General features: G+C 41.9%; 1 protein-coding gene across 4 annotated transcripts in view; it reads left to right on the top strand.

Annotated features, from left to right (window-relative positions):
- Positions 1 to 2,856: 2,856 nt before the first annotated feature.
- Positions 2,857 to 26,014, top strand: part of SMOC2 (SPARC related modular calcium binding 2) — a 122,503-nt gene continuing 99,345 nt past the window's right edge. For 2 of the 4 annotated variants that reach the window (XM_032443588.1, XM_015858014.2), the window contains exon 1: positions 2,857 to 3,343. In XM_032443588.1, the coding sequence (XP_032299479.1) occupies positions 3,269 to 3,343 (75 nt within the window). In that variant the 5' untranslated portion in view covers positions 2,857 to 3,268. The remainder of the gene's footprint in view (positions 3,344 to 26,014) is intronic. The other 2 variants (XM_032443587.1, XM_015858011.2) reach the window with 1 other exon arrangement.

Here is a 26,014-nt window from a genome sequence, read left to right as displayed (position 1 = left end):
GAATTTCTTCCTACAAATGGTATTATCTTCTGCCAACCAGCTGATCCTGCAATGAGAAGCAGACTCCTGAATCCTTACATACCTCAGCCAAACAACACAGCTCTTTTTGGACCTGGCAGTCCATCCCTGTTCATACAGCACTGCACTGAAACTTAAAAGAGGATTTACTTTCTGTAGACTTGATACCTAGGAGTCAGACAATTCTTCCCTTCTCAGTTTGAATTTCCAGCATTCTTATTGGAATGATCCTGATGAATTTAATACAGAATGGCCAAATGTCTGTGGGATTTTAAAGCTGCCTGAACAACTCTACAGATGAGACATAATTTCCTTTTCCTTTTTCTGACCTGATTAAAGATAGGAAAGGGAAGTTGTCATGCTCCAATGCACTGCACTATTTCGTGTATATTTAGATCTGTTGCTGTTAAACTGTACAGGATTACTCGGCTAGACTCAATCATTTAAGCAACTTGAACTGCTTTCTAGAACTTCCTGAGTTCACAGCTCTGGAAAGACTTGGGGAAAAGGAGAAGATGTGGGTCTCATTGTGTAAGAACCCACACAGGACCTCAGAAAGCTTACATACAATTCCAAGGTTTTGCCTACTAATTCTTTCAGTGCAACACAGATCAAGTCTGGACACTGTCCTAGCATGGATGAGGAAGTGGCTAGTTCAAAATTGACCATGACATGACTCAGAACACATCAGGCTGTGGGAGAGGGCTGTGCTCTCTGGATAAAACCACCACTCAAACTGGAGCAAGAAAGGAAAAACAAAGTTTTCCTTCAGTGCCATCTGTGCAAAGGGGACCTCCTGGAAATTTGCCCACTTCTTAAATGAGAGATGAACATGTGAAGAATTATGACATGACCCTCTCATAGTCCTTCCCCCACCTATAACAAGGAATAACATTTCTTTCCCTTATTACACTCTTATCTAATCAGACTGTAAGTTCTTGAAGGCAGATAGTCTTCTTAGCACCATGGTGGTGACTGGTAGCTCTGCTCGTTACAATCACTTTGCCTTTTACTATTTTCATTTGCTTAGTCTTTGTCGGTATTTTTATCACTTGGGCTCACATTTTCATTTAAAAATATTTTCTTTAGGCTCATGTCTTACGGGATGGGAGGCAAAGAAAGGTAAGAAGAAATTGTAGGTAGAATAGTCAAATCTCTTTTGAGAAATAAGCCAGGAAAATGACAGTAGACAAATTAATAATCTATATTTAAGCAATGAGTTTTTATTCTATTATTCTATTTATTATTTTAATCTGCTGAGTATTGCATTTGCCCAGCTGAATGGCACCAGTGCTCAGAACACTGAGCTGATGGTGAAATGGCAATGGGATTAGCAAGCTACAAAGCATGTAGACAGATGGGAAAGCAGCCACGGGGCTGCAGGGCTGTGTGGCAATGAGAAGGCCTGGAATGGGACAGGGAGACAGACTGAGACAGATTGGTGGAGAAAGAAGAGGGCTGCAATGACAATGAGTTCATTGACTAGACAATAGGAATGAGAGGCTTGATTATAGGAGAGTGGAACTAGGTCCACATGAAGGATAACTGATGTAATAAAGAGGTAACACAAAGAAGAACTTCTTTACTGTGGGAGTGATGGAGCACTATAACTGGTGGCTAAGAAAGGTCGTGGAGTCTCCTCTGAAGGTATTTAAAACTCAACTGGACACTTTCCTTTGCTACTGTAGGGAACCTGCTTTAGCAGGGGTTTGGACTATGTGATCTCCAGAGGTCTCTTCCAACTCCTAAGGTTCTGTGATTCTGTGTGACTCTAGGACAGGGCCTAGCTAGAGGGGACACAAGCATGGATGTCTGGAAGCATGGTCACAAGGATAAACACTCCTAGTTCAGACAGAAACAATATCACATGGTTTTACCACCTCCCAGCTGAGAGGAAACAGCTGGAAAAAAAAGATCCTGCTCTGCTTACTGCAGCAAATGGCAATCTGCTATCCCTGCTAGCATTTGCGAGGTGCTGCTAGAGGGAGGCTGATGGAGGTCCAGCCAGCTGTGTCTATTGCAAGCAGGGCACGGAAATCTGTCTTCAGTTGATTTCCACTTCTCTCTGCCTTGGTTCACCGTGCATGAGGCTGCTGCTCCATCCCCAGGAGTTATGACTGGCCAGCGAGGTCAGATCTGGACTCCTGGGGGAAATGCCACTCGTGTGCTGCGTGTGCACTACTTTGTATCCTCCCAAAGATGAACGCACCCGAAGAATAAAGAACCACTGAGCCACGCGGATCGCTGCAGGCTGGCAGAGAGCTGCGGGTCTCAGGGGAGGAGCGGGCGACTCCTTCATTGACAAAAATGCAGTAAAAACGCTTTGTTTCAGGAAGTCAGGGGAAGTCAAAGTGAGGAAATAAGAAAATCTCTCTACGTGCTTCCCGAAAGACAAGGGAGAAAAGCGCAAAACTTGCCAGGAGGGAGATTTCACCTGGCGCAGACTGCATGCGGAGCAACCTGCAGCTCCTCGGGGTGTTCCGCTCCGTGCGAGCAGCGCCCGCTGCTCTCCGTGTGTGCAAGTGCGTGTGCGAGCGCGTGTGCGTGTGTCACCCCCGGCGGCCCCGCGCCCTCCCACGGGCTCCGCTACCGGGTGTCCCGGGCAGGGGTCGGGGCTCAGCCCCCCAGCCAGCGCTGCTCGGATTTGTGCGTGGTGCTGCAGGAGGAGGCGGGGGAGAACGAGCCCCACTGAGGTAGAGGGGGGGCAAGCCGGCGCCCCCCCGGAGCATCGGGGAGGGTTAACCGGCGAGGTCTGGGAGGAGAAAGCGGAGGCCGGGCTGGGCAGGGGGAGGATAAGAGGAAAAGGGAACGGGCGTTTCGGCGTGGTCGCACACCGCCAGCCCCGCCGCAGCGGCAGTGCCTTCCCCTCGCAGGCGGCGGACAGCGGTGGGGAGGTGTGGGAGGGTCCAGCTTTCCCCCCAACACACACCCCTCCAACTTTACCTCCTCTTCCCCCGCTGCTGGGTAGACGCGGCCGGAGGGGAGAAAGGGCGGCCCGGAGACGCGGAGCCTCGGGGGAGGAGGAGGTAGGGAGCATCTCCGAGCTGCTGCTCCCTGCCCGGCAGACGCGGAGAGGGGGAAAACTGCCGGCTGCGCGCCCGGCCCCGAGCTTCGAGGGGTGGGGGCTAAAAACTAGGAAAGGACCTGAGCTGGGACCTCCCAGCCGGAGAGCGGGCGTCGGGGGGAGCGACATCCCGGGGAGAGTCCCCCTCCTTCGCTTCCCGGAGCTGCTGCCCGCCGCCGCCCCAGGATGTGGGTGCCGCTACTGCTGCTGCTGCCCGAGCTGCTCCCCGCTGTGCCGGCCCAGAAGCTCTCCGCACTCACGGTAAGGCTGACCGCCGCTCCGGCAACGGGGCGCACCTGAGCCGGCGGCCGCCGCTGCCCCGGCACGGAGGGACCCATCCGCCCCGCCCGGCCGTCCCTTCTTGCAGCGGGCACCGCGCTTCTGCCAGGGGAGCGCAGCCCTTGGGAGCCCAGTGGAAGTTTCCTGTGGGTCTCCGCAGAGTTTCGGGCCAAAGTTTATGCCCGTGGTGCCGCTTCTCTTTCCCCAGAGGGGAAGAGCGCTGCAGTGAGGTCTGCTTGCGGACCGCCTTTGGTTGACCGATTTCATTTTATTTTTGCTTATAAAGCGGCTCGAAACAGCCCTCGTTGGCTATTCCAGACTCCATGATGCTAAACATGGAACTCTGCGTGGAGATGGGTGAGCCAATTCATTAGGCTTGCTAAATAAGCCACAACCACTTCTCCAGCCAAGACCTGAGGTTTGCAGCTAATAGTTCAGTGCAGCCTTCTTGTAGGGCTCGCAGTGTTTGCAAAGCTATAATTAATGCAATCTGTAGAAATAAAAACATTTTCCTTAAATGTTTTTAAACAAGTGCTTGAGTAAACATAACGGGCAAGGAGTATCCCTTGGAAGCTGTTTTCTAAGTGTTTTGGTGAAGGCTGTGCCCCTTGGAGTTTATTATGCTGAAGTCACAGGCAGTTGCAAAGTGAAATAAACCCTATTTTTGTCTCAGTCTTTCAGGAAAAAAAACAAAAAAACAACCTTCTGTAAAATCCTGAGAGCTGCTTTCTTTTTATCTTTCTTTTCAGTGGGGAGGGGGCGGACAGAGAAAGCTCAAGGAGAAGTTGTGTGTGGGGGGCGTGGGTGGGAGGTGTGTGAGAGGGGGGCAGGCTGAGCTGTTCATACCTGAAATTCTTCGGAGGAAGTTTTGCCTTCTCATCTTGGTGGACTGCTTTTTTTTTTTTCTTTCTTTCTTTCTTTCTTTCTCTCTCTCTCTCTCTCTTTTTTTTTTTTTTTTTTTTCCCCCTGTTTTGAAATGATTTGGAGATTAGAATCTGACAGTCACAAATCTGGAAGGAATGAGTTTGCTCTGTGGATTTTAGAGCGTGTGACATTTCCAGCAGAGGGACAGAGAAAGCGCAGTGATTTTTTTCTCTCTCTCGCTTTTAAAGCACCTCATTTGAGGCACCCATGGGCCCTCAGGTGGTACCTTATTTCAGTTAACAGGGTAACGCTGTAATTCAATTCCAAGTTCACTTCCACAAATGTGTAAAAGAAGTTTGAAAGAGACTACATGTTATGTTATTACTAAAATGCCTTTTAGAAGTTCTGAATATTAGTATAGAAGTGAACTAGAAATACTGAATATGTCCAAATGTAAAATAGGAGTGATGGTGGCCGTTACATCACTTATTAATGATCCCTGAGTGAAATGACACCAGAGCCTCTCCATGTGTGTCTGTAAGGCTCTGATGAATGTTAACTGTTGTTCAGTGGGTGGCTGTCTGCCTCCTTAAAGCTGGAGGAATAAAAATCTGGCTGAGGGCACTTAGGAAAACCCTTTAAAAATTAAATGGCATCAGCTCGTGTGGATGCGTTTGATGTCAGCTGATGCAGAGTTGTCTACAACCTCTCCGTTCCCCCTCTCGCCCAGCCAGAGTGTGCATCACTCATTTCTGCACCTTACAGTAGTGCGCGTCTTTATGAACCATGATCAGAGAAGTGAGTACTGGTGGAATCCCCAACCCCCTGCTACCAAAGAGGCATTGATGCTAGAGGCTTTAAGCTTTCAATCTGAGCAAAAGCCAAACATAGGAAGAGCAGGACACGTTGGTGTTGGGCTATAGTGAGCCCATGCTGATCTTCCTGCTGGCTGTGCTCTTCTTACAGAGATGGCCAGCTCATACAAGTAGCAGCATATGTTATGATACTCCATAAAATGAGTAATGAGCCAACAGACACCCGCAGTAAGAAAACAGTACATACACGCTCATGCACACATACTCGGCACTTCTTGCAAGACTAAACTTTGAGTTCTGGTGGCACGAGGCAGGTTTACTTTCTGCCATGTGTGTACTTCCCTGTTTAAACAAAACCAAACCAACAACGCTGTAACAGCAACAAGTACCATCACTAAATCATTCTTCACTCCCACAGTCATTTTGCTTATAGCTCACAGGCTTCCCACACATTTCTCAGATACTCGTGAGTGAGATCTGCACAGTTATAGCGAAAACCAAACCCAGGCCATGTAGGAACAACAGGGAAATGTATGACTTCCTTTTCACCTGCTGTGCCCTTATTTAATGATAGAGAACTACTTTTCTGTGCATCAGATTAAGTTTCCACCCCTTATTTGTGGTTGGAAGAATTAGAAAGAAAAATAACCAGATGCCATAGGGACAGAACACTTCCCTATGTCTTGTCCCCTCTGTCTGGATGAGAGTTTCATGAAAACTGCAGGATGATTATAGGGAAGGTTGTGCCTATCCCCAGCGATAGCACTCTGTGAGGGATATGCGGCTTGCCAGGTGGTGGCAGTAACAGCAGAGGCACAATTTCCTTAACCACAGTGGTAAATCTGCCATAAGATGAACCGTAGCAACTTTGTGATAGTACAGTTCATGTTTCCTCTGGCAAGAGTTACTTTAATGATGCTCCTGGCATCAGTGTCATTCTTTCAGAAGCTGTGTGTATGAATCCCATTTATTTATTTATTATGGCCTACGGCCCTGGGTTCTGAGAGACAAACTGGGTGATGGCTGGGCAGGGAGGGCACCAGCACCTGTCCTTATGTTTTTAATTTGGCAAAACAACTTTCTGAGCTGTTTTAGCTTGATGTCCGTGCTAGTTCCAGGAGTAGAGCAAGTATATTAGACCTGTATCCTTGTTTAATTACGAATAATTTTTTGTATTAGATTTCCCTCATGAAGGAAAAAAAGGTCATGTGTGAATGCAGGTTCACAGAGAGCGATGAGCATATAGCTCCCTACAACTTCGATAATAGCCATCAGGTCGGTGTTTGGCAGATGGATATATCTAAGTAGCTAGCAGGTAGTTGCATCAGTCAGTCTAGAATATGGTCCTCAGGTCCTCATGGCTACATCTAAAATGAGTGAATGACTTGTTCCTCTCTGACCAAACTGTGAACTCAGATAGAACATGCTTAGGTCACCATCTGTGTGCCAGAGCGAAGTAGAGGCATGAAGGAAGAGCTGAATTGTTTTGGGGAAGCCAAGATATGCACCAGGATCTGAGAATTTTGAAGTATTTGTGGGTTCACTGGCTTAGACATAGCCCAAAGCTACTTGAAACTTGTAGCAATCTTGGCCTCTTGCGGTCAAAAATTACTCTTTGCTAAAGTTGCTTCTGGACTTGTCTCCTGTGTAGAAGCATATTGCAGAAATAGGCACAGTTGGGGGAAACATGATATTCCAGTTCTGAATTACTAACTGAGCCACAGGGATGGATGGCGGGAGGGGAGCATTATTTAGTATTCTACTTATTACTTCAAATAAACAAACATTGGCAACAGAACAATGGCTTTCGTTTTTGGAAGGTAGACTGGGAGTTGTCTCATAAGAAAGTGTGAGATTTGGAGGGACTGTAGCCAATTTGGCTGCTCCTGTTTTTAGCTCCCCTTGTGTCAAATAATAATGTAAAACATTCTTCCACAAAATATCTTCACTTCTACCTTGTTTATGGAAAGGCAGGTAATAGTCTGGAATTCTTGTAGTGCACTGTTGGAATGCTTTTTTGATGCTGCTTTATGATACACACCTCTTCTTTCTGGGTGTAGAAAACTGGGGATAGCTGAGCCTTATTGGCATATTGCATCAGTGTAATATGTGAGGTTATAGGTACTTTTGTTTTGAAATACAGTGTTTTGAAGAAAGTATAAGTTTAAGATCACCACGCTTATCTCCACACTTAGTTTGGCATTGTTTTGCTGTTTTTGGAACCATCAGTTTAGCTTTTATCTCTGTTACAGTGTTGTGTGTGTGCATGTGCTTGTACAAACAATGGGACACAAGTGTTTCTTATTTTAAAATCTTGATGACTTGTAACTTACCACAAACTATTTAATGTTATGCTTTCAAAGCCTCGCTGAACCACGTGTCTTTCTCTATATAATATTGATCTTAGACCTTACGAAGGAAGAAAGTTTGCTTGAAATCACTTCTCGAAATGAACGCCTCTGCCTGTTAAAAGTTTCCTGAATCAGAGACTGAATATTTCAGGGAATAATTATTTTCTTTTTCTCCTCTGGCACATACTTTGTGAGTATTCAATAGTATTTAATTCCCTGGATAGCTTCCACAACACTCACCAGTATAGGATGAACCACTAAGGTAGTTCAGTAAAGGGAAGCTAAACACAATCAAAGCTTTCCAAGTTAAGGACCCCTTTGGATGGCGCCTGCAAACCCAAACATTTGGAAAAATTACTCTAATTTTGACTCAAAAACCAAGACCGTAAATAAGACTGTAAGTGGCTCCAGATCCTAATAGCATTGTTACTGCAAATGGGCACTGGTACAACCAAGGGTACATCAGCTCTGAAAATAAAGCACTTTCAACAATGCCTCCTTGCTATAAATTCTCTCTCAAGACATTTCTTATTAAAGAAACAAACCCAAAACCTGTGAGGATTTATTATTGAAAGAGTCAGTAAAACCTTTGATCAGCTGTTAAAAATGATATTTCTGCATGCAGCCAACATAAACTTTACCTTATTATATTGAATATATAATGGAGATGGCAAATCAACCTCACACCTGGAAGATTTTAAAGCTAGAAGCAAAGAGTGGAAATGGCTGTCAGTAGGGAAGGAAGAGCAGGACAAAGGAAACGTAAGAGGTAAATCACACATGCTTGGCCAGTTGTGAAATTTTCATTCTTCCACTGTTGCCCACTGAATACCTTGAAGAACAGCAATGGTTATTCCTTGAAAGCTTTGGGTTTGGTTTGCTTTGAGAAGCCCCTGTAGGTTTAGCTGCTATCCAAAACCTATCCAAACTCTGTTGGTTTGGAAATCAGGCTACAAGACTTTTCAAGATCTGGCTCTCTCAGGACTTTGCTAGCATTTCCACTTCTTCAGCCAGACCAGACTTACCACAGGCGGCAGCCATTTTCACGGTATTTTGGTACTTCCATTTCCTGTCGGGCCTGAGACCAGGAAGTGCAGAGGCGCCTGAAAGTTAACAAACTGAGTAAGAAAGGTTGGAGATCAAAGACCTATTTTTGAGCAGCAAATGGAGGTCTGAGTTTGGTTCGGGAGTGGCATTTTTATCTGAACAAATTCCTGCTATCTTTGGGAAGCTGTGTAGTGGGGTTAGATTTTGCTAAGGACCCAGAGCTTTCCACATCTGCTTGTTTACTTCAGGATCAAACCCCACATGTTTCTAAATATTCTCTGAAGGAAATACTTCGGGTTATTTCATTGTTATGTTTGGAGGTAGAGTTCTAGAAAGTTCAGATGCCAGATTGACAATGCTGGCCATGTCATGGTACAAATATTCTCCAGAAAGACTATCGAAATTGTTTTTGACTGTACAAGTACTGCCCTCCCCTTCTTTTCCTCTCTGCTATGTTTTACAATCAAATTCTAGTGACACTTGTTGTTTTGATCTTGATGGCCCCACAGGTTCTCATGGGGCATGCTTCTGTTGACATTTCTCTATCAAATTCTGGCTATTAATCAATACACACTGCTTTCATTTTTTATCTGCTGTGATAGGTAAGACACTTTCGACTGTAACTCTGTCTGGAACTCTGAAAAGAGGAAAAAAATGCAGTTTACAATGTGCTGATCTTACAGAGAATATTTGATACCAGAGGAAAAAAAAGGGTAATTTAAGATGTAAAAAAAAAATAAATAAATGTCCACAGGCAATGTTTGGTAATTGCCTTCAGGAAAAGAAAGCTGACCGTGCAGAATAGAACTGGTGTAGCATAAGTATCTGTGAAGTTCTTCCTGCACTATTTCAGTTTTTGTCTGGTTGTCTTATCTATGCAGGGAATTGTGCTGAATTACAGTCTTTGGTGTAGCGTGATGGTGTGCATAGAAAGCAAGAACTCTGGCTATGGCAAAGTGAAAGCCACCCTAGAGTGTACTGACTGGGATTTCAGCTGAGGAGGTAACATCTGGTAGCAGATGGTTTCTTAATATTACTGTATTAAATTATGAATTATCTTCAAAAAAGCAACATTAACACATTATCATGCCTTAACACGAACCCAGGGAAATAAGTTTATGTGGAGTCAGTTTTCCAAACTGAAGTTTTAGCCAGTCTTGGCAGAAGAAATTGCCTTGATGAGTTAGTAACTGCCCTTCAGTGATTTTTTTTTTTTCCCTTTCTAATTTATTAGCTTTCAGAAATGACCAGTAAGCATTTCATCAGCTGCTGAAAATCCAGGCTAATAGAGAATACATCCTAGACTTCTTGTCAGGACAGAGAGAGAAAACATTTCCTGAAGGCGATCCATTCCAGCTCTCTCCCTGGCTTTCTCAACGTGCTGCTAGAAAACTCACTCAAAAGTGTTTACCTCAACCCTATCCAAACCTGCCTTTTTTTCTTCATTTACTTCGGTCTGCTTATTCTGTCATCTTCTGAGACACCAAGTAAAGATCCTTTCTTCTTTTGTGTTACCTTAAATTTGTTCCGGGGATGTAATAATATACTTGCCTGGTTTTAGGTGTTCATTTTCAAACTGCATACAAATTAGCTGTCACAGATATGCCATAAATCTTCAACTCTATCCTAGAGCACCTAAAGAGTACTTACATGAAAACAAAGAAGAATTCCACTGCTCTGGAATGCTCTTTATTTATGTCAAGCCTGCATGCTGTATTTTACAGATCTTTAGGATACAATTACTGCTATAAAGTACTCAGAGTCTTTTGTTGGGGCTACATTTCTCATACGTTTATCACTATTCTATCTTGTGTTCAGTATTAAAGCGAGATACTGTCAGTGAATAAGCACATAAATAGTCTGGAGAGGTTGGTACATTTTTCAAAATGAAAGTAATGGCAGATAAAAAATCATTTTAATGATAATCAGGATGGACTCACTATGATCCACATAGCAAGCTGTGGTGCAGAGAAAGCCTACAGATTGAGAGCATGTGTGGTTGTCAGGGAGGGAAGGCAATGACTCAGTTTCATTATCTTTCTTCTGCTCTTATCCATAGTAAAGCAGAGGAATGGTGGAGTATAATCTGAGTACAAGAGTCTGCCATTGAGTCTCATTAGTTCTTTAAAGGAGTGTGAGAAGGAAGGGTGACATTCTGGTGGGTACACAAGGTATTTAACTATATTTTAACAATAATTTGACTATATGAACAGAAATGCTATTAAACCAGACCATTTAATCTACAGTATTAGAGAGCAGAAAGCATTTGATCTGCCTGGGATCTAGATCATGTGATCTAGAGAGTTAATTCCCAGACCCTTCTCTTTGCTGTGTGATGCTATTTGCAATGGCAGGAGGTGTTGCCATTGGCCATGGCATCTTTCTGTTGATGGAAGAGGTTAGACTCAGGGACTCCTTTCTGGAGAATACAGGGGAGAGACACAGAGGTGGCAGCACACCAAAAAGGTGGTGCTATTAAAATGAGAGAATCTCATTTCAGTGAGGCTATTGGACACATGAAGTGCTGCCTGCCATACACTTGCCTTTCTCTTGACTTCATACAAGCATAGAAAATGCACTGGATTCATATTTGGAACTGGGAGGCAGACTTGGTACTCTTAAAAAGAGAATAACCATCAGAAATGGGCGTTGTAAGGACATGGGGAACACAACTTCCACAGTGGTTGGATCAGTTGGCCTAGTTAGTGTATGTGTCTTCATGGCTATCTGCGTAGGTGAGGAATTACTCAATGCATTTAATTGCAATCTTTTAAACATTTCTAATTTCCTTTAGCATCTGCAGGAATATCATTTAGTTTAGCCAAAGTGAAAGCTCTGCAGGGTGGCATTTGTTAAGTACTACTGTCATTGTGGGACACTTTTTAACGCCAGTAGTGCTGTATAGCGCTCCTCAGAGGGAGCCATCATGTGGACTGCTGTCTGTTCGAGTGAAAAATCACCAAGGCGTTGTTTTTTGAAGTCACAATTGCTGTTGAAACAAACAGGTGAAACTTGGTACTAAACTTGGTAGCTGAGTAGAGCACAAATTCTAAAGATGGCTTTATCCCCACATTAGGGTACAGGTGAAAAAAATGGCTGCCAGATAAGGAACTACAGAAGACTAATTTCACGTATATTGGTTTGTTTAGTCAATTGTCTCTGGTCTATTGGATGTATGACTTTCTGGAAGCAGCCGTCAAAGATCTGAGAGACTTTAGATAGAAGGGAGAGAGTGAGTTTATACACATCTTTCTCCACTTCTCCTGTCCTTTCCATTGCAAATACAGCCCAGTGGCAATGCTATTTCAGCCTTCGTCGGGGGCAGGGAGGTCACCTCTCTTCTTCTATGGCACTTTCGGGATCCACCACCGGAGGGAGTGCAAGAGCAACACGGTGTCCTCTGTCCCCACTGGGAAGGGATGAAAAAAGTAGAAACAAGTATTTTTCGAGCCATCTGCCTGTGTCAGGAAGAGGCTTGCAATCAGTTAACCTTCATTTGTGTTAGCACTTGTCACTCAGTTGCCCGTCAGGCAGGACCTCAAATGAGAAAAATCTCAACAAAAGATATTAGAAGGTAGAATTCAGATCGATGAAAAGAAAGTGTCTTTAGTGTGGGAGTTCAAAATAGGCAGGTGTGAACGAGAGCAGAAACGTGGCCTAAAACACATGCTGCTCTCTACTCCAGGAAGGTTTTAGCCTATAGAAAGAGTATACCGTCTTCATTTCATTGCATGGACCTATGTGATTTCTTCTTGCAGCATTTACCTACAAGAATTCTTACAAGACAAAAGAAAGTGGAAAAGTTATTTTCCACATTGTATTTAATAGGGTTTAAATTTCAGAGTCCATCCTCCTGGGAAAGAAGATTTCAAGCATGTCAGTTTTTTGATGAATTTCAGCCTGAGTGGATTTAGTTGCAAATCTGAACTTTGTACAGGGGGTTTTATCTTTCCATCTTTTTTCCTCCTTGAAAGGCTTCATAAATTACATTTCTGAGAGGAAGGGAAAGAATTTTTGAAAGGGGTGTTCATTTGGCAAATTGCTCTTCTGTTTAAGCTTCCCCTTTTCAGGTGCTGAACGACTCCCAGAGCGTAAGTTCTGTCACTGCTTGGTAATGGAATTTCATTAGTTTGCAGTAAAAGTACAGGGCAATACTCATGCACTGATAGCTGATTTATTTGTGAAGGGAAGAAGGCAAAAATCAAAGGAGTCAAATGTATTTATTTGTGTGTGCTTACTGCTGTAATTTTCTCCATTGCAGAATGGGTATTCCATGCTGCAGTTCTGAAATGACAGCGCTACCTTCACTAAATGCAAAACCAGGGAAGGCAGAAGGAAGCAAGAGAGCCGAATCCGAGTATTTCTGACTAGATGCCCGAGTCAGATCTGACACCACGATGGAATGTCATTAATGTTATTGATAGAGACTGCTTTTATGCATCCAGGTGGCTGGTGAGAAACTTGCAGAAGCACAGCAAATAGCAATGCTGGTTTGTTAAAGTGGTCATGGCCAAAGGGGATCTGCAGTGTGCAAAGGGCCAAGTGTCATCTGCATGGTATTTCCTGACTTGAGAGAGCTTAGTGTTTGAACCTTATCACTGCCCTAAAGCTGGGGTTCTCAAGATGTGATATGTATTTCCTTTCACGGTGCAAAACTCTTTCTCCCCTAAAGGAGAAAAAGACCCCAACCAATGCAGCCTGATCTGTCCTAAAAAGAATAAGGGGAGTGTTTGGGTGCCTCTTCCTATTTGCACAGTTATCTCAGCATGGAGTTGAGATTCATTGCCTCTTTCCAGCTTTTCTCGAGAGAGGAAAGAACATGGGACTTGCACAAGATGTTTCCATTCTGTGGATCCAGACCAAAGAGCTGAGAGCTATTTTTGCTGCCACTCCAACTAGTGACTGTGTTCTCTTCAATAAGCACTAACATCAAGAATTCTTGATGGGAAACCTTACCCAAAATCTCTCTTGACAACCTCAGAGAACTGTAAAGTATTATCAAGGAACACAGATCTTCTGTAGAATACCCGAGGCTTTGACATATTTTCTGTCCACTGCAGTAAATTCCCTAGATTGCCATCTCCTAACTTAAGACTACCCATGTCAGTCATACATGTGTATGGAGGTGTGCTCTGTATATACTCCCATGAAATGCTTTTCTTCCTTTTGTTTTCCAGAGGTGACTGGAAAGCCCCAGTAAGGACCTAAAGTTACACTGGGGTGAATAACCAGAAATTCAGATTTATTTTTTCCCCCCTGAAGTTTATTAATTTGATCTGAACAGTTTGATCTGAAAGTTTTTTGTTTGTTTTTGTCTAGGAGAGGGGAGGATGCTTAGAGGTCTACTGTTAGCTTTCATCTGACAAGACTTCTCACTTGTTGCTTTTGACCATGTTAGGGATGCTGAAGTTCACCTGTGTTTGGTAGCTGGTAAATTTTGGATTTAGCTGAAAACTGAAAAGAACACCATCTGCCTTCACGTTTCATATCAGGTCCACTTCAGGATTTGCCTCAAGCAATCATTGGTTTTATTTTAGAAGCTCTCTTGACTATTATCCTGAACTATGTGAGAACAGAAAGAGCTTTTTTTTTTTTTTTTTTCTTCTTTTTCTGCTTGAATTTCAAATTAATACTGGAGGGAAAAAAAAAAAAAGTTGCACTGTTTTTCTTCTTGACACCAAGTAAATCATTTCTTTAAAAATCCTATTCTGAATCTTTCCTCACACCTGGGGCTCAGGAAACTCCAAAGTGAGATTCATTTAGAACTGTATTAGGAAGTCATACAAGTAAAACAAGTAAGGAGCAACCAGAAGTGTTCACTGAAATTAGGTGGTTACAAATAAGACTATTTGCATGTAAAAACTCATTATTTCCAGCTGACAGCAATTAAACCAGTGTCAGAGATGGAATGAAATTCCCTCAAGGGAGCCTTGTATGAATGAGACAGTTAAGCATTAGAAAGAGTGTGTATGACAGATGGAAAAGCCTGAGAGAAATGACAAGTCTATCAAAGCTGAAGGGGGTCACAGTTCATATTCTACAGTTATTTTGTGGTATGCAGGATGTCTCTCAAGAAGAGCCCTGCAGCTCTCTGCTGTCAGCAACAGCAAAGCAGGTGTGCACATTGTTGTTAGAGGCAGAAAATGATGCTTTCTCTTTTACATGCCGGATCTTTCTTTCTTTTTCTTCTTTTTTTTTTTTTTTCTTTCTTTTTTTTTTTTTCCTTTTTTCTTTTGAATGTACATCAACACCCTTTAAAAACCTTTCCTATATTTTTTTTTCAACACTTCTTGTTTTGCTAAAATTCTGCAGTTTAGGGGAGTGCCATTTAGAAGTTGTTAACAAAGTAGAATTGCAACTGATTACTTAATTTCATAACAGTCCTTTGTGACTGTAAAGTAGCCAGAGGGCTGTGTGTGTCAATATGCACTACTATCTGAGTCCTGCCCTTTAAAAAAGGGGTGGGATGTGTGCCAGGTGTCTGCAAAACAGTTCAAAGAGTGGAGAAGCATGATGAAGGGAATGAGACAGCTTGCCCCTGGTATGCCATCTTGAGAGAACACAAATGATTCTGCCTCATAATGTTTCACTCCTTTGGAGTTAAAAGGACGATCTCAGCTGCAGCTTGTGTTCTGACCCTCAGGAATCTCAGTTTGCTCTCGTACACCCTCGTATGACTTGAAAAGCAGCAGTATCGGAGACAAGCTTTTGACAGAAGTTAGAGTTCCCTGGGCAACCTGATCTAGTAAATGTGTATGTTTGGTGGCCCTGCCAGGCAGGGGGGTTGGAACTACATGATCCTTGAGGTCCCTTCCAACCCGGGTAATTCTGTGATTCTGTGATTCTGTGATTCTGTGATCATGTCATCTGTGTCATAGATAGAGGAGCTGCAGGTGCAGCAGTACATGAGTGCCATAGAGTTTGTACAGTAAGAATTCAAATCTTCCAAGATCCTAATAGAGGACATGGCCAAACTTTTCCACTAGATCTTCTCCCAATTCCAATGGGAGTTTGAGCTGGGCAAAGTTGGACTTGTGCTTGCCCTCTTAACTTTGTGAGAAGGAAAACTCCTGAAAGGAGTGAGGGAGAATAAACCTGACTGTGGGTTTCCCATACAAGGACTGAGGAAAGTGGAGGTGGTTGCAATACTGCATGTTTGGATGTGATAAAATCTCTGTCAGTACATGTCTGTATAGTGGGGCTGTTCATATCCATTTCCCTTGAAGAAAACAGGAACAGCTTTCTGTATGTACAGGTAGAAGAGTGATCAGCAGAAGTGGACATAAACTGTACAAAGAGATGCCACAAAATCACCTCTCCTGATTCTGTTATTCAACTACTAATGTGTATGCGAAACTGATAATCACAGTCTGAACCTCTGATTAATCAGCATATGCAAGTGTTGGGTCAACTGTGGGAGCACAGGTGAGAGTAATTCAGCTGTGCTCCCGGAAGGGGTGGAGCTTGACTCCACCTCTCCTAGACTTTATTTAAGGGCTGACCACCACTAAAGCAGCATGTCTTTTGAGATTGCTCCTTGGTGGAGATTGGGTTACCAGCCTCAGCATTTTCCAGCTAGACTGAAGGCATCTGTATTGGTGAGTTTTTCCTATAGATAACCTTTGGATATCTATTACCACCATCCTTCTGTTATTTCTACCTTACATATTTAGTCTCTTGGGGAAGTTCTGTTGTAAGAACTATGTTTCTTACATTTTGACAGTTGCATGTGACTGTAGAACTTACTGCTGAAGCAGTGAAAAGACACTAATTTTTGCCATGTAACATCTTACTGTATTGTCTACTTTTTGCTGCACAGCGTGAATACAGCTCAGTCTGTTGATAAGGTGGAGCTAAATCCAACATCCCACAAAACCATTATTACAATGCCAATCCATTGTTTTTGGTGAAAATCACAGTTTTGATCTTTGTAGCAAGGGGAGAATATTTTTGAAGTCATGATGATTCTTAAATTTTAGTATGTTATGCTGTATCCCTGCTCCAAAAACTGGTCAAAGATTGGAAATGCCTGAAGGTGGTGCTGGCAGCAGTTCAGAAGAAATAGAACAAGTGAGCAGAACCTGGAAGGAGGCATTAATCGGGGTCAGCTGAATGGGAAGCTGTACTCATTCCAAAAGCGTGGGAAGAAAAAAAGCTCAGACCTTTCTTATTCCTAAATCAAGTCTGTTCGTTTTTTTATAAAGCTCTTCCCTAACAAGCAAACTAGAGGATTATCTCTAATGGTTTCCTATTACTTCAGAGTCACATGTATTATCTGCACATGAAGCTCTGTTAAACTAGAGCTGAGGCAATGTATGTGTATTGTTCATCAATGCAATCATTCATAAAAGTTCAGGGAAAGTTTGCAGTGCCAATACCTATTGTTAATTCTGACTATGTTATACTGGCAAGCAGATTTGGGATGCAGTGTTCTCACAATGCACTTTGTTTTCAAATCTTTCGCCTCTATCAGCCCTAAGTCCTGCTGTCCCATGGCCTGAAATCTCATCTGAGCTTGATTAAAGTACAAGAATGAGGCTCCTCTTGAGCAAGAGTATTTACCTGATTCTGTCTTAGCTCAGAATCTGCCTTGTTATCCAGAAGTGTGTGTGTATTGTGGTAAAACAACTATTGTGGATTGTATGTGAGAGCATGCAACATGGGATTTTGTGTTTTCAGCAGCCAGCTTCTGTCTTAGTAACTGTATGATGCATGAAACTGGTTAATGCTATTACTTTGGTTAATGTGACCAATATTCCCTCATGTCTATTAACTTGAAGCTGTGAATGGTGCTATAAAATGAAGGGATGGTTTTTTAGTGTGTGGGTCACTCGCATTGCTATTACAGTACGCTGATCAAGATTTTAGGCTTTCTCAAGCTTAGAAATCTCTGCTGCTCACCATTTCTCAAACAGCTGTTGACTGTGTGCTGTCTCCCAAATAGGCTTTTTTCTTCATTGCACTTCTCATGTCAAAGGTGAACACCACTGCACTATTGCTATTTCATTTTCCAAATTGCATTAGGACCTGTGCCGTGGGAATCCATTTAACTGTTATGGCATTGTTCATATACACTGTAACTTGAATCAAACAGTTGGCAGATTTAGCTTAATGGGCTGTGAATCCAGATGTTATCCTTCTCCTGCTCATCACCCAATAAAATATGTATCCAGGACTTTGTTACCCTGGGGATAATTTATCAGCTTCATTATGGACCCTTCCCTTACCCTGAGGTAAACTGTTGATCTTTCCAGTGGAGAAGTGAAGTTCTGCAGCATATAGTAAGTCATTTCGGGATGTCTCTGGAGACCATTTCTCCCAGAAAGTGTATATTAGGGGTTGGGGGCCACTTCTAAAGCTTTGATAGTAGACACATTGGTGGTAGTGTGCTTACAATGCACCTCGTCACTGAAGGAGACAGGTTTGGTTGTGAAAATTACAGGTAAGTATTTCTGCTTTATTCCTTAGTGTCTGGTAATTCATTGGTGCATTTCTGTTTGATGACTGAGTGTAAGCTCACATGAGTTGTCCACTTGTTTCTGTTCATTTACCATTATCTTGATGAATTTATCATCCACTGAGAAATGACCTCAGGTTGCACCGGGGAGATTCAGGCTGAATATTAGCAAATACTTCTCTGAGAGAGTGGTCACGCACTGGAACAGGCTGCTCAGGGAGGTGGTAAGGTCCACTATCCCTGGAGTTGTTCAAGAAACATTTAGCTGTTGTACTGAGGGGACATGGTTGGACAGTTGGACTGGATTATCTCAGAGGTCTTTTCCAACCTTGGTGATTCTGTGATCTCTGCAATGTATAATTTGTAAAAAGCCACTCAAAGCCAAAAAGACATCAGCTATAAAGTGGGTTGACAAAGTAGGAGAGTCACATGTATTCAAATATAGGTGCATTTATATTTGAAGGATGAAAAAAACAAAGCATAGCGTTTTAGTAAATTTTATATACCAGACAGCTATCAATCTCCATGCACTCTGGAGAAAATGCGCCCCTCTGGCCCATGTCATATATATGCATGCACAGTTTCTCTCTTTAAAACAACAAAAAAACCCCAACAATCCACTGTTTTTCTTCTTTTATGAATAGATGGTTTTTTATCATCTGAGATTTCAAAATAATTGTTATCAGTAATAAAACAAGTGAAACCTTTGCTAGCCAATCTGATAAGCTGAATGGCTAAATGTTTTCTTTCACGATAAGAATTGTGTAAGCAAAGCTGCAAGTGATTAAAAACAATATTGGCATTAAAAAGGACTGAACAGTGACATTTTAATAAGTTTTTTTAAAGGATAATTTGCCTATGAAACATTGCATTTTTAAAGGGAATATTTCTTAACAAACATCTCTTCTGTTTGAAAGTTTTCTATATGTGAATAACATCCACAAAGTTTAATGGGCTTGTGGCATTCTTAAATAGATGGAGAAACAGTCGTTGTAATGTAGTCTAGAAAAGGGCAGTAATGCAAAGAAGTCTTGAAGGTTCAGCATGACAAGAGACTGAGGCCCAACAGAACAAGCTGTTGGTTGTTTCTTTTACCAACTTCACTCCTTACCAGGCACATTAAAATAGTCACAGAGAGCTGCAGATTTACTTCTGTAGCAATAAGGAAGAAAAAATTTCAATCATGTAACAATCACCAGGGACAATCCCTTATGGATTCAAACCATGCTCACAGTCTTTTTTTCTTGTTTAATCTGTTCCATACTCACAGTCTTCTTTGCATGGCAGATAAGATCATCTATAAGTGTTTAAGGATGTGATTTTTGGGGATGTCTCCAGATATCCATTCTTCAAACATGCCTTTGAAAAATCCCAAGCTATTTCATTTATGCATTTTTAAAGCTATCTTTGGTATTATAGAGAAAATAGCTTTTCAGATTGCTAGTCTCATTGGCTAAAAACTGGTTTATTTAGAATTTTTATCACTTGTACCATCTTAGTGTCACAGTGACCTTACCGGTATAAAAATCTTTAGTGTTATAATAATATGATTTTACAACTGTCTTCTCTAACAATCCTAACGCAATAGTGTCAAAACATCCCTATAACACAGTCTAAACACATTTCAGTCCAAAAAATTAACACATGCAAGGCTTTTTTTTTTTTTCTTTCTCCTTGTATTATTCAATTAAAAATGAGTTCTCCTTCCCTGGTCCAAAGCAAATCATTACACATTGCCCACAGAGGACCAATTCCTTTCTACTTGCAGCAGTACAGCTGCCAGAAATCTCTTAATAGGGTTAAAAAAAAAAAAAAAAAGGAAAAAAGTGATTTAAAAGGCAAGCAGTCTTCAAATGTGAAGCAATGTGATGACCGGAGAGCAGGAGCAGGAGCAATGAGGGCTCTCTATGGGCAGCCAGGGTACTGGCCAGAAGTGGAGAGCTGGGGGTACCAGGATACCCAAGATGCAGGCACCAGTACCTCCCTGGGGATGGGCTGATGTCAAACTGACCAGCCTTAATGAGGAGCATGCTCCCATGGCCTTTTTATTGAGATCCAATGTAGCATCTATGTGCTGTAATCCAGGAGGTGCCTGAAAAAATAACTGCCATCTCTAAAGTAGCCCTTGCAATGAAACATCCCAGAAACCGGCTTCTAATCTGGAAAAGGTGATAGAAACCAACTTAGGGCAAGCAGAGGCCAAGCTGTTGTTTGCAGTTTTACAGGACAGAAGCTAAGCTCTGATAGAAGATGGTCAGTGGCAGCATAAAGGCCCCAATAAACCACCTCAGCTTTCTAGTTAGTGGTCTATAGCATTGTACGTTTCAGGTTTTGTAGCTTTAAATTCCCATGAAGTGCATGAGCAACTGAGACAGTAAACCTCTGATTTGGTTATATACATTATGCTGAAGCTGCTATGATATTCATGAGCGAAGAAGAAAGTTGGAGAAGGAGAATCACAAACAAGAAGATAGCAGAATACAAACCTAAGGATCTCAGCATCTCATAGGTCATGAAAATACAGTCCAGAATGTTGGGAGAACCTGGGGAAATAAGTCCCTACAATGTGAGTATAAAAAGCTGTAAAAAAAGGCAATCATCTACATAGAGGACTGTCTTGGAGGGACTGAAACAATATGTATCCAGCAGTTTTATAGCTAATCCACCAGGATGCCTAGAGAGACCTAGTCTTTCTAGGTTCCCACATCATACTGACTATTTTTCACTAGACAGCAATTACTAGACTATTGAGTGCTCGCATTAATATGTGACATGATAGCATGCAGACACAGTTTCCCCATCCCAGATTTCCTCTGGTGTGTGCTAGTGTAAGCTGCAACAGGAAATGAATAAATTGCTTTCCACATTACTTTCCCTGCTCTCCACACCGTATAAGCTGTAAAGTACAAGCATGCAATGTGCAAACCTGAGAAAGCATTGATGGGTCTGTGTGCATGCTGGAGTATGTGCACAAATACAAAGGAAGTAGAGTAGGTGATTTGTGTTTCCGTGCTTCAGAGCTGAGTATTGTGCAGACACTCCTGGCTGATAGGTAACCACACAACTCAGCAAAAATATACTATTTTGTATATTGTGCTTGGGCACAGGGCCCAAGCTGCTGTGGTTTTCAGAGCCATGCAACTCTGAGTAAAGATACATGCCTACAGCATCAGTAATGTGCCTAGCTCTCCCATGGCAGAGATGCCATAGGTTACTATGCTGGTAATCATCGGATACATTTTTCAGTGTTTTTGAATTTCAGAAGACTAAATGCAGGTATATAGCAGACATATGACGTGCCTTCTTATGTTCAGCACAGAAATGCCTTTGTAAGATTAATTTTGATGAAGCTGCTTCAAAAGTAATCCCTCTAATTTTATTATGTTGGTCCATGATGTTAGAGGTGGGTGGTGGTGGTTCAGCAGTAGATCAGGCGTATTCAGTCTGTGGCCTACTGGCTATATGCTCTGCTGAGCAGCCTGGCCTAACCATGTATGTGCACCCACATGGAGAAGTGCAGTGCTGACTGAAGTTATGGCAAACAATTTTATATATTTTGATAGACTGGCTAAACGTAGTCGTGTGAACAGTGAAAAACACACAGCTGTGCTTTCAATTTCGATAAAGGAATTTGAGAACAGGGTTTAAGATCGCTGAAAAAAATCACTTTTTTGGTACGTTTGCAACTCCATGTCAGTCAGAATAAATAGACAACCTGCAGTTTTTCATATAGAACCTACAGAATTGCAGTGAGACACTGAACTCAAGAATTTGATCATGTCCCCATATCAGACTTCTATAGGCCCCATCTTATGAGAGAGAAATAGCCTGCACTTCACAGTTGCACCTCATTCATGTCACTGCTTTTTGGCAGTACGTACATTCGTGAGCAAATGTCTTCAAGGATGAAGCACAGGAAGAATAAAATTTCATCAAAAATCTGTCATGAACACCTTGAGAACTCACTGAGAGTTGCAGCCTCTGCCATCGAACCAGGCCGATGAGTTAATTTCACAAAAATAGGGTCTCATATCCCAATAGTTTTAGGGTTTTGTGCTCTTTTTCTATTTCTTCACGTTTCAACCAAAAATATGGAAATATAAAATAGATTTTGTTGCTTGTATATGTTAACTGATGTTGAGGGCTGCTCTGAAAGTACCGCCTGCTGTTTTATTATGTTGGCCCACAACATTGGAAGCGACTATTGGTGGTATGGCAGTAGAAGTGAAACCTTCCCACCAGCAGAGGGGCAGTCTCTTTATAACAGGTGGTGCCAGAAGTGAGTTTGGTATATTAGTCTGGGAGGGAGGTAGGGGAGCTAATGATAGAGATGATGTACAGGGAAGATGATTTTTCTGTGTATGTTTGTTTAAATATGGTGTTGAGTGTTGATTTTCTGTTGCTGCTTACTTATGTTGTTGATGGAGGCTGCTCAGGGTGCCAGCTCACAAGGTGAGAAGCTTCTTGCTGTATGGCTCCTCTTGGTGTCTTGTTATCCTTCTTTGATTTCTGAGGCTCTATCAAAAGTCACTTGTGTTGCTGATGGTAGCCTGTAATTTCAGTTCTATCTTTGCAGAAGCTTTGATGTTAATGCTAAACTGTAGCTCTTCCTCCTGGCATGTGTTTTCACTAGAATGTTATTGCCCTGGATATTTGTTTGTTGTGAACCAGCTTGATGCCTGGTTTATTCTGCCTTTCTGGAAGACTGAAAGTGTATCTCTTGAGAAATCTGTGAGGGTTGCTGTAATGTGTGCTGATGGCTTCATTTCCTCCAGGGAAAGAGCCCATCTTTCTGCTCCAGAGATAGAAGTAATCTGGGCACTGCAGTTCTGAGTAGGAGTAGTCTCTTGTTGCTGTGTGCTTTCTGTAGGTGCTGCCTTTACTCTATTGGAAGGCCTCCTATGCTGTGAAGTTTGTTTTGGGGTAGGGGTACTGAACCATCATCCCATCTGTGCTTTTAAGATGTGAAGGATGAGCTGCTGGGCAACATTCTCTGCTATCCTGTTGCCATCACCTTTGTGCCCGTCTTTGTTCATATCTAACATCTTTACCAAGTTCTGTGCTCTGTATGTGTGTGAGATAAGGGTTTAGTTGTGAGGCAGTGAAACAAGCTCCTGGAAGCTGTTGTGGATCTTCATATAGCAGTGCAGTTGTCAGTGTGATAATTATATTTGTTTGATGTTGTGTAACTAGTTAGAAGGAGATGCTGAAATGCTGCTAATGGGATGTGGAGAAGAGATACTTAAAGAGAATAGTTTAGAAACATGTCTTCTGAGCTAACTGCCACTATCAAGCTATTTCTGCCCAGAGGAAGCAGAATCCTGTGGCTTTCTAAGAGAACAACTATGGATTTCTCAGTGTCTTCTAGAGAAAACTGAAATTCTTCAACCTTTCTCTGTTTAGATGATCAGAGGAAAAAGCCTACACTATGGTGATCTTCCACTGGGGCAGAATGAAATGGAGAAGATAATTTACTAGTCAAATCAATTATTAAAATAACATAAGTAACCACTAGAAAATCTTTCAGTGAGGTGAAAAGGGCTCCAGAGCAGGACTTCAGAATGAACTTGGTACTATCTTAGATGCTGTAATATAACTTTGGCCCTCAAAACTTTGCTGATGTTTTCAGAAGGGGGAGTTTTCTCTTACCAGTTCTGTGTGGGATTTGTACCACCACTTTGTGGTAGAAAAACTAAATTTTGGCCTCCTTTCTGAGGATAATGGAGAGAGGAGTATGTGGAGAATGTGGAAAAGATGTTCCCAAAAGCCACATAAGAGAAACAGTGAAAAAGGGAGGGCTGCATCTTGGGCAGTTATATCTCCTCTGTATGTTTACTGTGAGTTCACCTGAAATTCCTAGCTGAAGCTGCTGCGTGTTTAAGTCACACAGTCTTTGTTGAATGTCTGAGTATTCTATGTCAATGAACTTACAGAACATTTTTCCAAATAGAAACTGAGTGATTCTGCTGATTGTTTTAACTCCAGCCCTGCTTTGTGTCTCTTGTGATTAGAAGCTGCTTTACATTAGATAATAGCGGGGAAATCATTCCCTTATATAGCAGCAAGTCTTTATTCAAATTGAAGGAGCTGGACTGCTGCAACTCAAAATAATTTGACCTGCAGTATTCATGGATGGGCTCACAGTGATGGCTTTGACTTCTGCTTACTTTGCTTTCTGTGAGATGCTGCTTTTTTTTCCCCTCCCCCCCCCCCCCCCCCAGTGATAACAGGCAGAATTTCCTCAGTGATTCTCTATGCCCATACCATACAACAGAAGTTGAACTGTTCAGCTGCAAGGATGGAAAAAAAAAACCAACACAACCACAACTTAAACACCTTATAAAATCCTGTATTGATTAGGGACTTTAACTGTAAGAAGAATGTGCAGTATTTTAACAAGTCTGAGGATGAAGCACATGCATCTCCTGAAATATTGATGTCTTTGATAATGCTTTCTGATTGACATATTTTAGGGTTATGAAAGTAAATGCTTCTGAATGTTTTATTAGAAGATGATCCTTGGAAATGTTCATCAGTTTCTTAAGTTAGTAACAGATGATATCCACATCCAACTGCTGGCTGCTGAATGTATGAAGCTCTTACCTGGTTGAGAACAAAGGCATTATTGTTAGCAGCAATTTACTGACTCTTGGACAAAGTTCACTAGTTCAGAAAAACACTAAGGCTGTGTCCATAGAGCTTTTCTATTAATAGACTCTAAAAAGGATAAAACACAGGATAAAGTAGTAAACTGTTTCTTAGTAGATAGAAGAAAAAATTCCTGAAGCTGAACATTTTCAGTGCACTGTCATTTACTTGTCCTGAACCATACTAACTGGAATGCAAGAATATAAATAATGTTCAGCTTCCCTGGGTAGGCTTACAGTTTATAGAGTAAGTAAAAATTTGTAGTGATGCCTGGCTCTTAGCAGGAAGGCTGGACCTTCAGAGGTGCCATCCAACCTCAGCCATTCTGAGATTGTTTTGTACTGTTTGCTGAAGAACAGAATCCAAAATTGCATGACTACAGTGCTATGAAGGCTCTTTGATTGGATTACCACAGTTCAGAGTGAAAGGGGAAATGAAGGCTCATTTTTTATGGTCCTGAGATTTCTGAATTGTCAGCTTAATGGACAGAATCCACCACCTCTGAGAGAAAACATCTATGATATTATGATCTGTGTCCAGAGTTAGTAGATCTCTAACTTAATTGGAAAACACTTTCTTAAATGTGGGATTCCTATTTTAGACTGTAGGAAAGAAATCTCTTTCCCACAACTAAGTGCCTGGCTGGAGTATTTTTGTTTGAATGCTGATTCTCAAGAGTGGGAAGATAAGTTCATTATATTACTGGGTTAAATCTTACAGAGTTAGTTTCAGTATATTTAAAAACATGTACTTTCTATTTCAGTAATATTTTAGGATACTGGAAAAGATTATTAAATATGCCCATATTCATAGATGAGTACCTCTTGATCTCATCAAGTGGTAGATTTCTCTGATTAACTCTGTTTTAAAAGCTGGGTAATTTCTGGTTTGAGGTTTTTTTTCCAACTCCACCCTCATGTTGCTAGATGTTTATCTTTGCTGGATGTTGAGGCAGCCATGTTGAACGGAAAAGGTGTTTTTGCTTAATATTTTATGTGAAGTTTGTTTGCATGTTAAGTGTTTCAACAACTGAGAAGTTCTGCTCTCTAATGTTTATGTGATCAGTAACTTACCCTAGGGAAAAAATGTGGTTGTTAATGTCATTGATCTTAGTAGAGTTCATTGTCATACAACCCCCTCCCCAAGTATTTAAGCAAGGAAACGGATGAGGGATCGATGGATAATCTTCATACAAATAGAGCTCTAACTTCAAGCAAAAAATGTAATGGCTCCAAAAACACTGTTTTTTCCATGCTGGAAATTGTTGGATTCTATTGTAGCTGTTCCTACTGCTCAATTCTGGAGTAAGTTCTGATTATCACGTATTTGCTGATACAGCATGTTACTGTTCACATCTGAGTCATAGACAATGGAAGTTGTTATTTCAGTGGAACTTCAAGTTGGGACTTGCCTGTTAATGTGTTTATTTTCCATGTTTCTCTTTTGTTCTAGACCAGTACTCATTACTGTT

Source organism: Coturnix japonica, chromosome 3, assembly GCF_001577835.2.
Source record: "Coturnix japonica isolate 7356 chromosome 3, Coturnix japonica 2.1, whole genome shotgun sequence".
NCBI classification, from domain to species: Eukaryota; Metazoa; Chordata; class Aves; order Galliformes; family Phasianidae; genus Coturnix; species Coturnix japonica.
This window is presented reverse-complemented; position numbering and strand designations above follow the sequence as displayed.